The sequence below is a fragment of the Nansenia antarctica genome (genome assembly GCF_963989245.1).
Source record: "Nansenia antarctica genome assembly, chromosome: 3".
In the NCBI taxonomy this organism is placed as follows: Eukaryota; Metazoa; Chordata; class Actinopteri; order Argentiniformes; family Microstomatidae; genus Nansenia; species Nansenia antarctica.
The window spans coordinates 9,945,366-9,959,511 of NC_137688.1; the positions used below are offsets into that span (position 1 = coordinate 9,945,366).

Consider the following 14,146-nt stretch of genomic DNA (forward strand, 5'->3'; position numbering starts at 1 on the left):
TTCTAACCCTAGGAAAACCTCCAGACACAAGGATGAACCGTACGATCGATGGCTTGTGGAAGGCTCTTACTTCAACTCTGTCTTTGGCCCTGATGGTCACACGGAATGTTAAGTTCAGCTCATATTCACCTGTAAGGTCAAAGCTCTCTCTCTCTTTCACAGCCGCTTTTACTCCAGCAGACATCTTACAGAAACCTTTCAGCCCATCTCTTTGAAGTGAGAGCTGATTAACCCTGGCTTCTGTGTGTGTGTGTGTGTGTGTGTCTGTGTGTGTGTGTGTGTATGTGTGTGTGAGCACGAGCGTGTGTGCATGTGTGTGTGCGAGCGAGCATGTGCGTGTGTCTGTGCGTCAGTGTGTGAGTGTGAGCGTGTGAGCGTGTGTGCGTGTGCGTGTGTGCGAGCATGTGCGTGTGTGTGTGCGTGTGTGTGTACCTTATCTCATACAATGGTCTTCAATTGCAGGAGATGTGCGGCAGGCAGCGTGTTTCTTTTCACGAGGAGCGTTCAGTGTTTTCCTGCCTCAGTGCGCATCCCCTGTCACTCACCTCACCTCTCAATTACTATGTTTGTGTTCACAGCACCATGACATTAAACTCAGGCTTCAATTTGCTCAGTGACAGATGACAGGGAAAGCATGTTTGCAGGGCTGAGATGTGTGTGGGGAGAGCCACTTTCGCCCCAAAGTGTAATCGCGGTAACGGTTATTTGTATTATGCACTTTGGAAATGCCTGCCCTAACCTAAAGATTGCAGAACGTTTCAAATCATCTCCAGTACCTAACCCCGACCCGAATCGTGAAACGTATCGCGTTTCAAACACCAGCGTAAGCATTTGTGTATCTCCTCAAAGACACCCTCATGCTCCCATACATTGTTAACAGGTTGCATGGCTACAGCTTGAATCGGATCGGATCCCCCCCCCCCACCCCCCCCACCCCCGCTGTGCTTTAATGACTGGGGGAAAATAATCACCAGTTTTTCTTCTTGCAACATGTAGGCTTCATGTTGTCCTGTAAACCTCCAAGCTTTAGAGTAGCACATACTGTAATACTCTGGGTCATCAAAGGCTCTGGGAAAAGAGAATCACTCCGACAGATCTGGCTAAATGAGCTCCTCCGAGCCTGTTAGAGGGATGAGGGCACTGGATGTTAAAGTAGCTACTCCGTATGCTGCAGTGCTAATGCAACTATATGTTATAGCTGTATGTTTACGTATTATATATAATACAGCTGCTGAGAGCCACAGTACATATTGCAGTAATTTCCACGAGCGTGGGTAGAGAGTTTGTGTGTCTGTTTGTGTGTGTGTGTGTGTGTGTGTGTGCGTCCGCGCGCGCGTGCGTGTGTTGTGTGGCATCCTTGGCATTTCTTTAGATAGTGCACAGTTGGACTCCGTAGCTCCTGATAAAAAAATGCACAGCAGTAAATCCTCTGATGACATCTCCGGTCGGGGTCGGGGCGTCACAGAGAGGTAGCAGCCAAGGCGCGACGGCGTAGCGGCCAGACGGAGGAGTCCTCAGGCGCCCCCCGGCCCTCGTGCTGTTAGATGAGGATACGGAGGCACGGCTGCACACACCAGTTTACATCATCATTTACCCGCCGGCGAAATCCACTTCTGTAACCACCACAAGCAACACAAGCTCCTTCCTTTAACATTCAGACTCACGACCCCCCCCCCCCCCCCCCCACACCCCCGTTCAAGGGCAGGGCTGGGGGATGGAGGAGGGGGGGGGGTTGGGGTGTCCGGTGGGGACGCCTCAGGACGTACAGAGGGACAGAGGCACAGAGGAACGGCACTCCTCTCATCTGTCTAGACATCACCCTCCAGACCACTCCACTGTCTGCGTTAGTGAAACCCCTTGACCGCTATGAAATAAGAAACACAGCCTGGGTTCAGTGATGAGCTATGATCAGAGTCACAGATAAATAATTAACTTCAGAATTCAAACATTCTGCCACGCTGCCACCAAAAGCCCCATAGCAATTTGGCTACATTCTCACCCAGAATTGATATAGAATTGACAATATAGTGTGTCCTTTGAAGCCTCAGTGCTTCACATAGCTCATGGTGTCACTTCTCTAGTCTGTGTCTAGTGTCTATCTACAGCTTTGACAAGGAGTACGTTCACAAGATGAGCCTCAGACGCCCTCCTTACTTACAGTACTGTAGAGAGAGAGAGAGAGAGAGAGAGTGGGAGAGAGAGAGGGAGAGGGAGAGAGAGAGACACACACAGACAGAGAGACACACAGACAGAGAGAGACCCACAGACAGAGAGAGAGACAGGCACAGCCAGCCAGACAGACAGTACTGCAGTGTGGATGAGGCTAGTTTGAGGCTTTATGTTCTCATGGCTCATTGGCAGGAGCAGTACTCTCAGTCATAAGACCCTGTGTGATCCCTGTGCAGTTACAGCCAGCAGGAGAACCAACTCTGTGTGCCCCAACTCCTCCATGAATCACACTTGGGGGCATTGGAACAAAATAATCGATTTGTCACAATGGAAGCAAGACAAACTCTTGTTTCTTTTCATCTTCTTCTTCTCCCAAATCCACTTTTCCTCCTACAGTGGCTTGGCCTCTATCCATGTCCATTTCAGTGGCAGACAGATATGCTGGTAGCCCCATTCATTATCCCAGGCACCACTGGAACCCAGTAGAAGCCCAAAGCCGGGCCTGGGCCGGGCCCTGGTGTTGTGCTGCGTTCACAGGCTCATTGTTCCGCATCGCTTTGTAATTTCTGCATATCTGAGGCAGTTATTTCCTCTGACTCTGCCTTTCTCAGGTCATTTCCCACTGCGGTGGTTCTGAATGCTGATCAGGCATGTTCCAGGCAGCCCCGGTCTGTTTGGCTGTAGCAGCACCAACCAGGCCAGGCATAGGTGGAGAGAAGCATCAGGCAACATAAACGAGGAGCAAACACCCTCCTCCTCCAACGCTACCTAGCTAGATTACTCCACAGTCATGCGGTTGGGTGAATGGGTAAACGTTTCAATTACCCGAGTTGGCAGCCAGGGATATCTTGGGATTGTTCCACACGAACCTATGAGGATACAATTAATAAGGCATCATAAATCATTGGGAGGCAGAATGCCGAGTGGAGGGCTCTCTCTCTCCTCCAGTTGGCCCTGACGATCGCCCCGCAGGCCCGCTGTTCTCCCTCTCTCCCCCCTCTCCCCCCCCCTTCTCCCCCCTTCTCTTGCACTTTATTCTCTGTGCCACGTTTCGCCTCGTTTATTGAATGCCAATTAAGCAGCCAAATTAGCAGAGTTCAGAGATTAATTAAAAAGCCGGCTGGTTCCCTCCATTAGAATACGGCCAATTGTGAAAGTTTCACCGGCGCCCACCCCCCCCTCCACGCCCGCTCCCATCTCGCCCCCACCTTCCTGTGCGTGCCCCAACAAGGATGTTAATGTCTTTCCAACTCTTGGGGTATTTATGGAGGGAAATGCTAGGGGAGGAATTTGGGTCACGTTGCCCTGAATTGTGCTCCAGCTAGGCGTCCACTCAGAGGCACGCGCTGAAATAAAAGACAAAACTATTGGCAAGAGGGATTTACACAACGACTGTTGCCAAACCCTATGTTAACATTATTCTTATTAAGGCGACATAAGTTTGATTTATTACGGGCCTATTTTATAAACCATACATCAACCACCACGGCCATCAGCAAAAGATGCTTCAGCCAAAATCGTATCTGCAAACAAAAGAACACGCCTTTTCCCATCCTGCCCACCAGAGGGCAGCATGATTCCACAGCAGTACCACTATGTCACAGAACTCCAGTTTTGTTTTTCTGTGTTATTCTGTCCCTGTCTTTGTCTTTGCGAGCGGTGCTGTGAAACATCCTCCTTCTATCCTAATGATCGTGTCATTACTTGGCTTTAGTGCGCTGTCCAGCCTTCTCTCCCTAGCCCCCGTCTCTTTGACATGAAAGAGCCTGTGAAGCACAATCAGAGTAGCATATAAAGATAATACCCAAATAAGACATTGAATATGATACTGTCTAACCTATTCAGGCAATGCTGATGGCACAATCATAATACAGGCATTGTTGTCCGATACTCAGCATGTTGTACTGCAGAGGGTCTTATTGTATGTATGCCATCCCTCCCGCCTCTCAGTCCTTTGTTTTCAGAGGTACAGTAGTTACTCATGTCCCTACCCGTCACATGTGCTACATTACCTCCTGTTGCTGTGCCTCTCAGTCCTATTTCACCACATAGAGAGAAGGAGGAATCACACACACGCTGTGTGTTGTAACGGAAACACAGGAGTCAGACAGAAAGTGAAGCGCCGAAAAGACAAAAGATATATCTTTGTTTGCTGCTCCTAATTGATCTCACCAGAGATGCACCATTTAGCAGACGCTTTTATCCAAAGAGATTTACAATTAGAGAGATTACAGGGACAGACTCCCTGGAGTAACTTAGGGCTAAGTGCCTTATTCAAGGGCACACTAGTGGTGGAGTTCCCAGGTGGTGATTTGAGGCCACCACTACCCCAGGAGGTAGAAAGCTAGATACACGTGATACTTTCCGAAATATTTTTTCTATTGACTGTATCTCCGTCTGTAAGCTCCTGTCACTGTTTCATTATAACGAAATATGTGGAGCGGGTTGAGAATGCAACTTTAACACTAGAACAGCCATGTGTGTGAGTAATTCTTTTTTTAGATCTTTGCACTCGATCAAATTTCAGGACCCTCCTTTCATGACCTTTCCTAGATATATGTGTTCTACCACCCAGTATCCTTACTTTTCTAAATTATATCAGGATAAGCTAGTATAAAGCTATTTTGCAGTTTTTCTGTGTAGGAGGCAGGCTAATTTACAAGACGACCAACTAGTGTGTGGTGTGTGTAAATAGCAGCTTACCATTGTAAAGACTATGGTCAATTGACCCCCAAGGCGTCTCTTATAGTAGGTAAAAATGGCACGTCTGTTCTAGTGTTAAATGCACTTTTGGGTGAGGGTTATGGTTCTAACCCTGTTCTGGAGTGATTAACCATTATCCATAACCATTATGTGCCCTACTATATGTGACAGCAGCTGGTGAAACCGGGAACAAGTCGCCGACCAATCAAAATGTTCAGACTTTTATTCGGAACATTTGAAATAAATTTCAACGCTGTTGAAAATCAATGAAACACTCGCTAGTCAAGCCAAAATTATTTGCAATCCAATGGATTCGGTGAGTAATCCCCACTAGTTAACTATGACACTACTTTACATTGTTAGCAGGCTCACAAAACAAGCTGTGTCAGTTGACTAGCGTGTGTGTCAACGATTTTCAACAATGTTGACGTGTATTTTTAGAATGGTTTCAGAATAAAAGTCATTTTGAACATTAAACCGGCTGCCGTCACCTATGTACTCCACCTGTGTTCCTCGATGCTGACTGCCTGTGCTCGGTGTGTGTGTGTGTGTGTGTGTGTGTGTGTGTGTGTGTGTCTCCTCAGGAGGACATGAACCTGAACGAGGAGCGTAAAGCCCCCCTCCGTGGGAAGGACCTGAGCACCAAGAGAGAGATGGTGGTCCAGTACATCTCCGCAACCTCCAAATCTGTGAGTCACGAACCAACCCATCCCCCCTTACTGTAGAAACTTACAAACCAACCCATCCCCACTTACTGTAGAAACCAACAGGATTTCAGAGCTGGGCTCTGCTCAGTGGAGAAGCGAGTGGGTTGAAACACATGACATTCTCCTAGACACTATGGAATAATGAGCTTAACCTGATCTGCTTCTCTCTGCCTCTCTCTCTCTCTCTCTCTCTCTCTCTCTCTCTCTCTCTCTCTCTCTCTCATTCCTTCACTCTCTTCTCTCGCTAAAGCCCCAAATCTTTGATTGCAGCCTTATGTATTATTTTTCCTGGGTGCTTATCAAACTGTTGTACCGCACTCTCTAGGGTATTATATTGGGGGGGGAGGGATCAAGTTTTCATTATAATTTGGAACGCATCACCCATCCTAGTGAGGTAATCTGTAACATGACACTTTCATCACTCTAAACCAATAAGAATGGTAAATCCTGCGCGTTTGACGGTAATCCCAGGGTTTTTAGGATGAATTCTAGATATTTTCTTTATGAAGTTAGGGCCCTGAGAGAGGTGAGACTCTCATAAACACAAAAGGAAAAGTGATTTCTGCCCAAGTCACTCCCGATTCATACAGGCCCCCTTTGACATCATCATTTATTACCTTTCTCATTGTTATGGTAATTAACTGGCATTATTAATAAAGATGATAATCAGAAATGATTGAATTCTGCACAGGACCCATTATGCTCTGTGAGCACTGATATATTATTCAAATGAACAGCAGCATAATTTATCTGGTGAGAGGAGAGAAAGGCTCGGCTGTCTTTCAGTTCAGCACCCCTCTTCACCTTCTGTAGACCTGGAGGTAGGAATTGTAGAACACACACAGGCTCACATGTACACACACACACACACACACACACACACACACACACACACACACACACACACACAGACATGCATACACGCACACACACACACACACAGGCACACACACACAGACACGCATACACGCACACACACACAGGCACACACACAGGCACACACACACAAACACACACACACACACACGCACACTCACACACACACACACACGCACGCACGCACGCACGCACGCACGCACGCACGCACGCACGCACGCACGCACGCACCCACACACACACACACACACACACACACACACACACACACACACACACACACACACACACACACACACACACACACACACACACACACACACACACACACACACACACACACACTATAGCACAGACACACACAGCTGTGTAGGAGTAGGATGAGCTTAGCAGTCCAGGCGACAGATATGTTTCAGTGTGATAAGTGCTGTCTGCGACATTAAATCCCCTCACCCTGTTAGAAATTGAATACATCCGACCGGTTTCTATACACAAGGAAGTCATAGGATTAAAATAAGGCCAATTATAACCCTGAAACGTTAGGGCTGGGATATGTTTCAGCGAGTGCAGTGTGATTGGGTACTTTTTAACAAATATTGGTTTTGTCTTAAATACATGAGGGACTAAGTCTGTTTGTTGGTGTTGGTTTGATGATTGATTTAACTACCGTATTTTCCGGACTATAAGTCGCGGTTTTTTTCATACTTTGGCGGGTCCTGCGACTTATAGTCAGGTGCGACTTATATATCAATAATTCATAATCTCTGACTGACATGAACTGACATACGGTAATCTCTGACTGACATGAACCAAGGAGTAACTTCCGCTAGCGCCTCATACACGATAGAATAGCCATTATACTTGACAATGTGGACATTAAACACGACAATGTGGACATTAAACATGATGTTATGGACCTTATACACAATGTTATGGACGTTATAAACGATATTAAAGTCATTTATTCCTTCCAGAGACTGTTCTATGTTGCTAAGTTACCCCCGCGAGGCTATTTTGCTACTTCCGCTAGCGCCACATACGCGATAGAATAGCCATTATACTCGACAATGTGGACATTAAACACGACAATGTGGACATTAAACATGATATTATGGACCTTATACACGATATTATGAACGTTATACACGATATTAAAGTCATTTATTACCTTTCAGAGGCTGTTCAATGTTGCATTGTTTGTAGGCCGCCCTTCATCCTAACTACTTCCGTTTTTCACCAAGCTATCTTTGTCATGGCCTTATACACGATAAATAGTCGTTACACTCGACAATGTGGACATTAAGCACTATATTATGAACGTTATACACGCTATTATGAACGTTATACACGATATTAAAGTCATTTATTACCTTTCAGAGGCTGTTCCATCCTGTTTGCTTGCTCCCGCGACGCCATTTTGCTAACCTTCGTTAGCAACGCGCTAGCTAGCCCTGGCTTTACACTCGATAATTTAAGTATTTCTAACCTTTCAGAAGAAGTTTTAACGTGAATTATGTCCTTCCTGGGCTTACAAATCCTCTCATGTCTCTTCACAGTGCCAGACTAGAGTCAAGCTCAACAGGGTCTTCTTTCCCCGCTGATTCCGCCAAGCCCGTTCCCTTGAACCATGCGACTTATAGTCCAGTGCGACTTATATGTGGTTTTGTCCTCTTCATGACCAATTTTTGGCCTGCTGCGACTTATACTCGGGTGCGACTTATAGTCCGGAAAATACGGTACTCTCTCACAACTGACTGTCATGTATTTGATCAGATGGTAGAGATAACACTAATCACTCATTGGTTTCTTGTGACGAAAGGTTAATCACTTATTGACACGTAATACTAATTGACACGTGGTAAAGTGAAATATGAATGCTATTGAAGCATATTAGGTGTTAACATGGTGTGTTGTGTCAGCATTTGCACTGCACCTTTTGGGATAATGACGGGATCTTCCTGTTTTATCTTGGGGGTGTCTTCATGACTAATCGTTTTGTGCTTCAATATTTGTGTTCTCTTTCTTTGCCAAATATGATTGCTGTCCTTTGGAATCACTATCTTCTTTGTATGCCTGATTGTTACAATGGGAGTTTTCCGTTTGCAGGACTAACGTGCACTAACTTTCTCACACACCGAGTCACCTCTTTCCTTTGTGTCTGTCCTAGACGCGGTCTTCAATGCCCCTATATTAAGTCAATGAGAGAACAGAATAAAGAATGCCATCAATCAGATTGGATCTAGATATTTTACGTTTTTTGTATTCTTAACTCTTTACTATAGCTTATGGAGAGCATGAAAGATTCAGAGAGGGCGATAGAGAATTACATCAGCTCCTATCCTCCACACCTCCCACATCAATACTCGAAATCCATCTGGTTAAAGTCAGAAGTCCATCTATCCCTCCTAATGCAGAGTATGTGGACCTATGGGGATTGTATTCACGGTGCAGGTTTAAAGTGCAAATATTGGTGGAACAACAACCTTTTGCCCAATGTCCTGTGGCTGTGATGCTTTCCTGCCAGTCAGGCTACTGCACAGTGTAGCGGGAGGAGGGGGGGGGGTGTTGAGTGCAAGAGATTGGTGACATAATATTAGCCACCAAATTTAAAAGAGAAGCTGTGTTTCTATGAGGAAATACACTTATAGTCAGTATCCTTTATTTTGTTCTGGATGATGTTTAAATCATTTCTTCCCGAAGCTTCTTTCCATCCACCCATCCACCCATTTTTACTATAATACTATTAGTGCTATGATCTATGCCGTAGTATTTTCCCCTACAGCTATTTGGCTAAAAATAATAGCTAATGGGAGCAGGCAGATTATTAGTTTGTTTATTCTTTCCAAACATTGCTCTCTCCAGAGAGTTTTTTTTTCTTTTCTTTTTTTTTGTCTCCTGTGTTGCCGCCTCTCTAGTTTATCACCAGGCAAGATTGAGAACACTTCCCATGTACTACCAGGAAGCCACTGCGGGGGGCTCACAAATTACCCCCAACACGAAATGGAATGTCTTTCCGAGGGAGAATTATATAGCATTGACCGTGTTCATCTGAATATAAGCTGTGTGTGTGTTCAATGTAATCTGAGTGCAGCCTTCCTAGAGGTGTGGATGTCCTTGACCATTAACTTTGCATGAGGCGTTCTCTTCCTCTCTCTCTCTCTCTCTCTCTCTCTCTCTCTCTCTCTCTCTCGCTCTCTCTCTTCCTCTCTCTCTCTCTCTCTTCCTCTCTCTCTCTCTCTCTCTCTTCCTCTCTCTCTTCCTCTCGCTCTTCCTCTCTCTCTTCCTCTCTCTCTTCCTCTCTCTCTTCCTCTCTCTCTCTCTTCCTCTCTCTCTCTCTCTAGCTCTCTCTTTCTTTCGGACAAATTTATTCCAGTGTCATTAAATGTGCCAAAGCATGCTTTTTCACGCTAATGCAATCATTTCTTCCTCTCAGTGTGCTGAACAACATTAACTTGGCTTTCTCTCATTGTCACATGTGATTTCCCTGTTTCAATTCAAATGTTCAGTGTCTCATGTGGGATGAGGAAGAGTGTGACAGGAGGGTCTTTCGGGGTGGGGAGGGGGGGGGGAGTCCAATACTGTTCCACAGCCATTTTGCTGCCATTGTACTACACTGTATCAACATAATCGCAGTATTAAGACCATTGAAAATCCTGGTATTTCCTGATGAATTTGACCACCCGTTCTCTCAACGAAGCCTGACAGTTTTTCAGAGAAACACGGCTCCCGTCACACTGGTATCTGTTCTAATGCATAATAGATGAATATATCTCCAACACATGAAAAATTATGATAATACTAATGATAGTTAAGGAGAGAGAATTATAAATACCCCCGCTCATGATGAGATGACATCTACTCCGAAGTTTGTTTACTGGAGTTATTATTATTTATTTTTTAAATGGAGCCGCGAGAGATGCTAATTAGCATATCAGACCACGCAAATAACTGAGTAGTCCAATTATTACAACGGGGCCTTTTCTTCTCTGAGAACTGACAGGAACTCTGCTTCTGTTTTAGAGAGAACGAGGAGCTACCTTGTGTGTTAAACTGATGTTAAATGAAGTGCAATTCCCCCCTTAAGACCCCCCTGACAGTTTTCTGTTTAGTTGTAAGACGGTGTCTGTTCTTTTGGTCAAGCCACAAAAACTGAAAATCAAAGAGAAACTAGTTCTCATCATGTAGACATAAAAACAACAACTACAACAACAACAGCAACACAGGAGATATAGTACTTCTCACTTGTCGCTTGCCTCTCTGTGACTCCAGGTCGTTGTAATAACCAGACACTGTGAATAATTCCTCAAAGTGAGACAATGACATGCTAGATTCATCAGTGGACGGGAAAGGGGGATTTATGATTAAAAGCGCGGCGTGCACATGATCAAGTGAAGACACAGTTAAAACTGACTTTATGGCCGCCATAAAGACTGAGGAAGCCGAGCGTCAAATGGGCTGAACCTCAGAGATAGAGAAGCAGAGAGACACAGAGAGAGACAGGGATAAACTATTTGTGTGTGTGTGTGTGTGTGTGTGTGCGTGTGCGTGTGCGTGTGCGTGTGCGTGTGCGCGTGCGTATGTAATTATGTGTGCGCGTGCGTGTGCGTGTGTGTGCGTGTGCGTATGTATGTGTGTGTGTGTGTGTGTGTGTGTGTGTGTGAGAGAGAACAACAGAGGAAGAGAGAGAAAGAAAAGAGGGAGAGAGAAAGACGGTGAGGAGGTGAAAAAAGGGGACTAGTGAAAATGTGATAAATTGAGAGAGAGAGAGATAGAGGAGAGAGGAGAGAGACAGAGCTGTCTTGATGTGCAGTGGTGACTCTGTAACTTCCTGTGATCAGTGCGCAGCGCGGCGAGGTCTGCTCCGAGTGCGCCGGCTGACGAGAGGTACGCTCAGCGGCAGATTAGAATACATTTACTTGGCTGACAGACACCCTCCCACTGCGAGACAAGCGCCGCCAAGACGGTAATAGAAAAACGCTCCCGCTCCCCAGCACTATTGACAGATAACAAGGTTAAACTCCAGAAATCATGCTGACTGCATGGGCTCAGGGTGCCATGGCTCGCAAATCTGACACCTGAAGTCAACTGCAGATGGCAGCTGATTGATTCTGGCCTTTGGAGACATCACATGCAACCTGTTTGTTCATCGTTGTGCACAGATTGTTGTTTTAGGGTTCAATCTTGTACCAATCGATCAGCTGCAAAGGCGATTGGATTTTTGTAAAGTTTATTTTTCGGAATAACAAGCGTCAAACAGCGCGCTCCGACAACCTTTCTCTCTCAAGATGTCCAAAGTCTTAAGACAGAGACAGAAAGTGTGTTACGTTGTCATAATATCACCTCGCCTAAAGTAACCTGTACAGAATCATCGACACGTGAACTATGTCAACGCAATCTCTTCAAATGTCCGCGTCTTTCATCTCACCGTCGAGCATTACAATTAAAAATGAAACCTATAGAATGTTGAATTTGAGACAACCTTTAAACACACGCAACATGGGGATCCTGTCACAGAGAGGTAGGCTTGACCAATACCATTCTGACCACCAAGCGGCCTCCAAACTCACAGACACTGTCTTCTCATGATGTCCCCTGCTCAACTGTTACTCTGACTGTTACTGTTCATGTGTGGTGGCAGCAGTAGAGGCTGGCAGAGGTAGAAATCAGAGGACAGGCTCATTGTAACGCATGACATGGAAATGCTAAATGCTATCCAACGCACAGTAGCATTCCTCATTCCATCCCATGAATTACAATGCGCCCGTCCTTTAATTTCTACCTCCGTCGGCCTCCCCTGCAGTAGACTGTGTATCATTGTGTGTGTTAGTAGCATAGCTGTGTGAGGGCAGTGTGTATTAGAATGTCAGAGTAAGGTGCGATGATACCTCCAGTATAGCTGAGAGGAAACCCTGGCCTACTAATGATTTGTGCTGTTTGTGTCTTTTTGCACATTAACTCCTCTCTCCGCTGATCGCTGCATGCAGATTTGGGGGAGCAAACTTTCGGTAAGTAGCCCATTATTTATTATATAGTCTTGTTCTTCTCATGTATCTCTCCCTCTCCTCCCTCCCTTTCTCTCCTATCCTCCCCCCTCTCCCTCATTGCATCCCTCTCTCCTTTCCCTAAGACCTAGTCAGTCGGTTCCAGAATACACAAGTGAGGTCATTTTTATGGCTTGGGGATTCTTATTCTCAGCCATGATGTTGCTAATGGGCTTAATTTGGAAAGGCTACACAATTCCTGCATGTAAATGGCAACACTTTCAAATGAGTGATTTCTAAATTATACAGCCTGAGAATGAACTGGGAACCCTTTTGTTGGTTTAAGCTGTTTCCCTTTTGAAATGGATGGCAGACTAACACGTATTAGCATTTAAATATTGTAATACCAGAGATGAGCAATAGTTTTTACACAAATAATCATAATCTGCAATCTAATCTGTTTATTGGAACGTTTTGCATCTAAATGGCTTTCATTGTGTTCATTCTTTCCTTGAGACAGCACACACACTGAGAATGTATCACCTAATTAGATTACACACACACACACACACACGCACAAGCACACACACACACACACACACACACACACACACACACACACACACAAGCACACACACACAAACGCACAAGCACACACACACACACACACACACACGCGCACACACACACACACACGCGCACACACACACAAGCGCACACTGTTCGCTGATTGAACAGTGGAAAAGATATAGAGTGCATTTTCCCTCCCCATCCTTCCAGAGACGCGAGGCTGGTTTAATTTAGCGGCCGGGGGTCTTTCACCACAATATATTTACATTTGTTGTCAACATTCTTGTCTCTATCCCACAACATAAAGGCATGTCACTGCAGTTTCAGAAATGTAAGCTGTGTTGTTTTGGTTGTTGCTGTCACTTCACTCCCTTTCTCCCCCACTAGCTGCTAAACGGCCCTAATAATCTTTATACATATACACTGTCCATCGGCTGCCGATGTTTCTTCATTTCCCTAGCACTGTAATGCGGTAATTGCAGATTTGCTCTGGCAATTTCTCACAAAGTGGAGGCCTATTTCCTTTGTGAGGATTGGAAGGCAGACCTTCCGTTCTTTTGGGGAGCGAGGGGCTTTTTGGAAAAGCTCTGGTATTGCTTTTGTGGGTGTGAATTGTTACCTTTAATGGCATTTTATTGCTTTTGGAGAGTGTCCTTAAGGAGTAAGGAGGCACAGAGGCTTAACAGGATTGCGGGTACTAGGTACAGTGCTGCACTGTTGACCTGGCCTCTATCACATCCGTCGTTGACTCATCCCACAGACGTTTTTGTATTGATTCATTTATCTTTTCTTTCCTTTGACACACTGTTCTATTGTGTCATTGTATTTCTGCCGGGAACAGTAGTCTTTGAATAGACTTTTTTTATGAATGTGAGAAAGTTACAGTTCTTGATCGCCGGGAAAAGGCCCATCGTACACACTCGTAAATGGAGTATGACTGAGTGATCCTGCATGTAGCATCTTGTTTATCCAAGCACAGAGGGCTACTGGAGTTCCCTGCACTTCTCCCTGACCTCCCTGACCTCCCTGACCTCTCTCTCTGACCCACCGGAGGGACCCGTGGAGTGGGCTGACGGTGAAAAAACGGTCTGTCTAAAAGCTCCGCTCTGCTCAGAACTTAAAAGAGCCAGACGAGTGTGT

At 45.5% G+C, this 14,146-nt stretch overlaps 1 protein-coding gene across 1 annotated transcript in view; it reads left to right on the forward strand.

The window, feature by feature from the left end:
* Positions 1–14,146, forward strand: part of diaph2 (diaphanous-related formin 2) — a gene marked incomplete at its 5' end in the record, with an annotated part of 433,487 nt that overhangs the window by 20,129 nt on the left and 399,212 nt on the right. The window contains 2 exons of the mRNA XM_080525622.1: positions 5,457–5,561; positions 12,440–12,460. Of these exons, the coding sequence (XP_080381748.1) occupies positions 5,457–5,561; positions 12,440–12,460 (126 nt within the window). The remainder of the gene's footprint in view (positions 1–5,456; positions 5,562–12,439; positions 12,461–14,146) is intronic.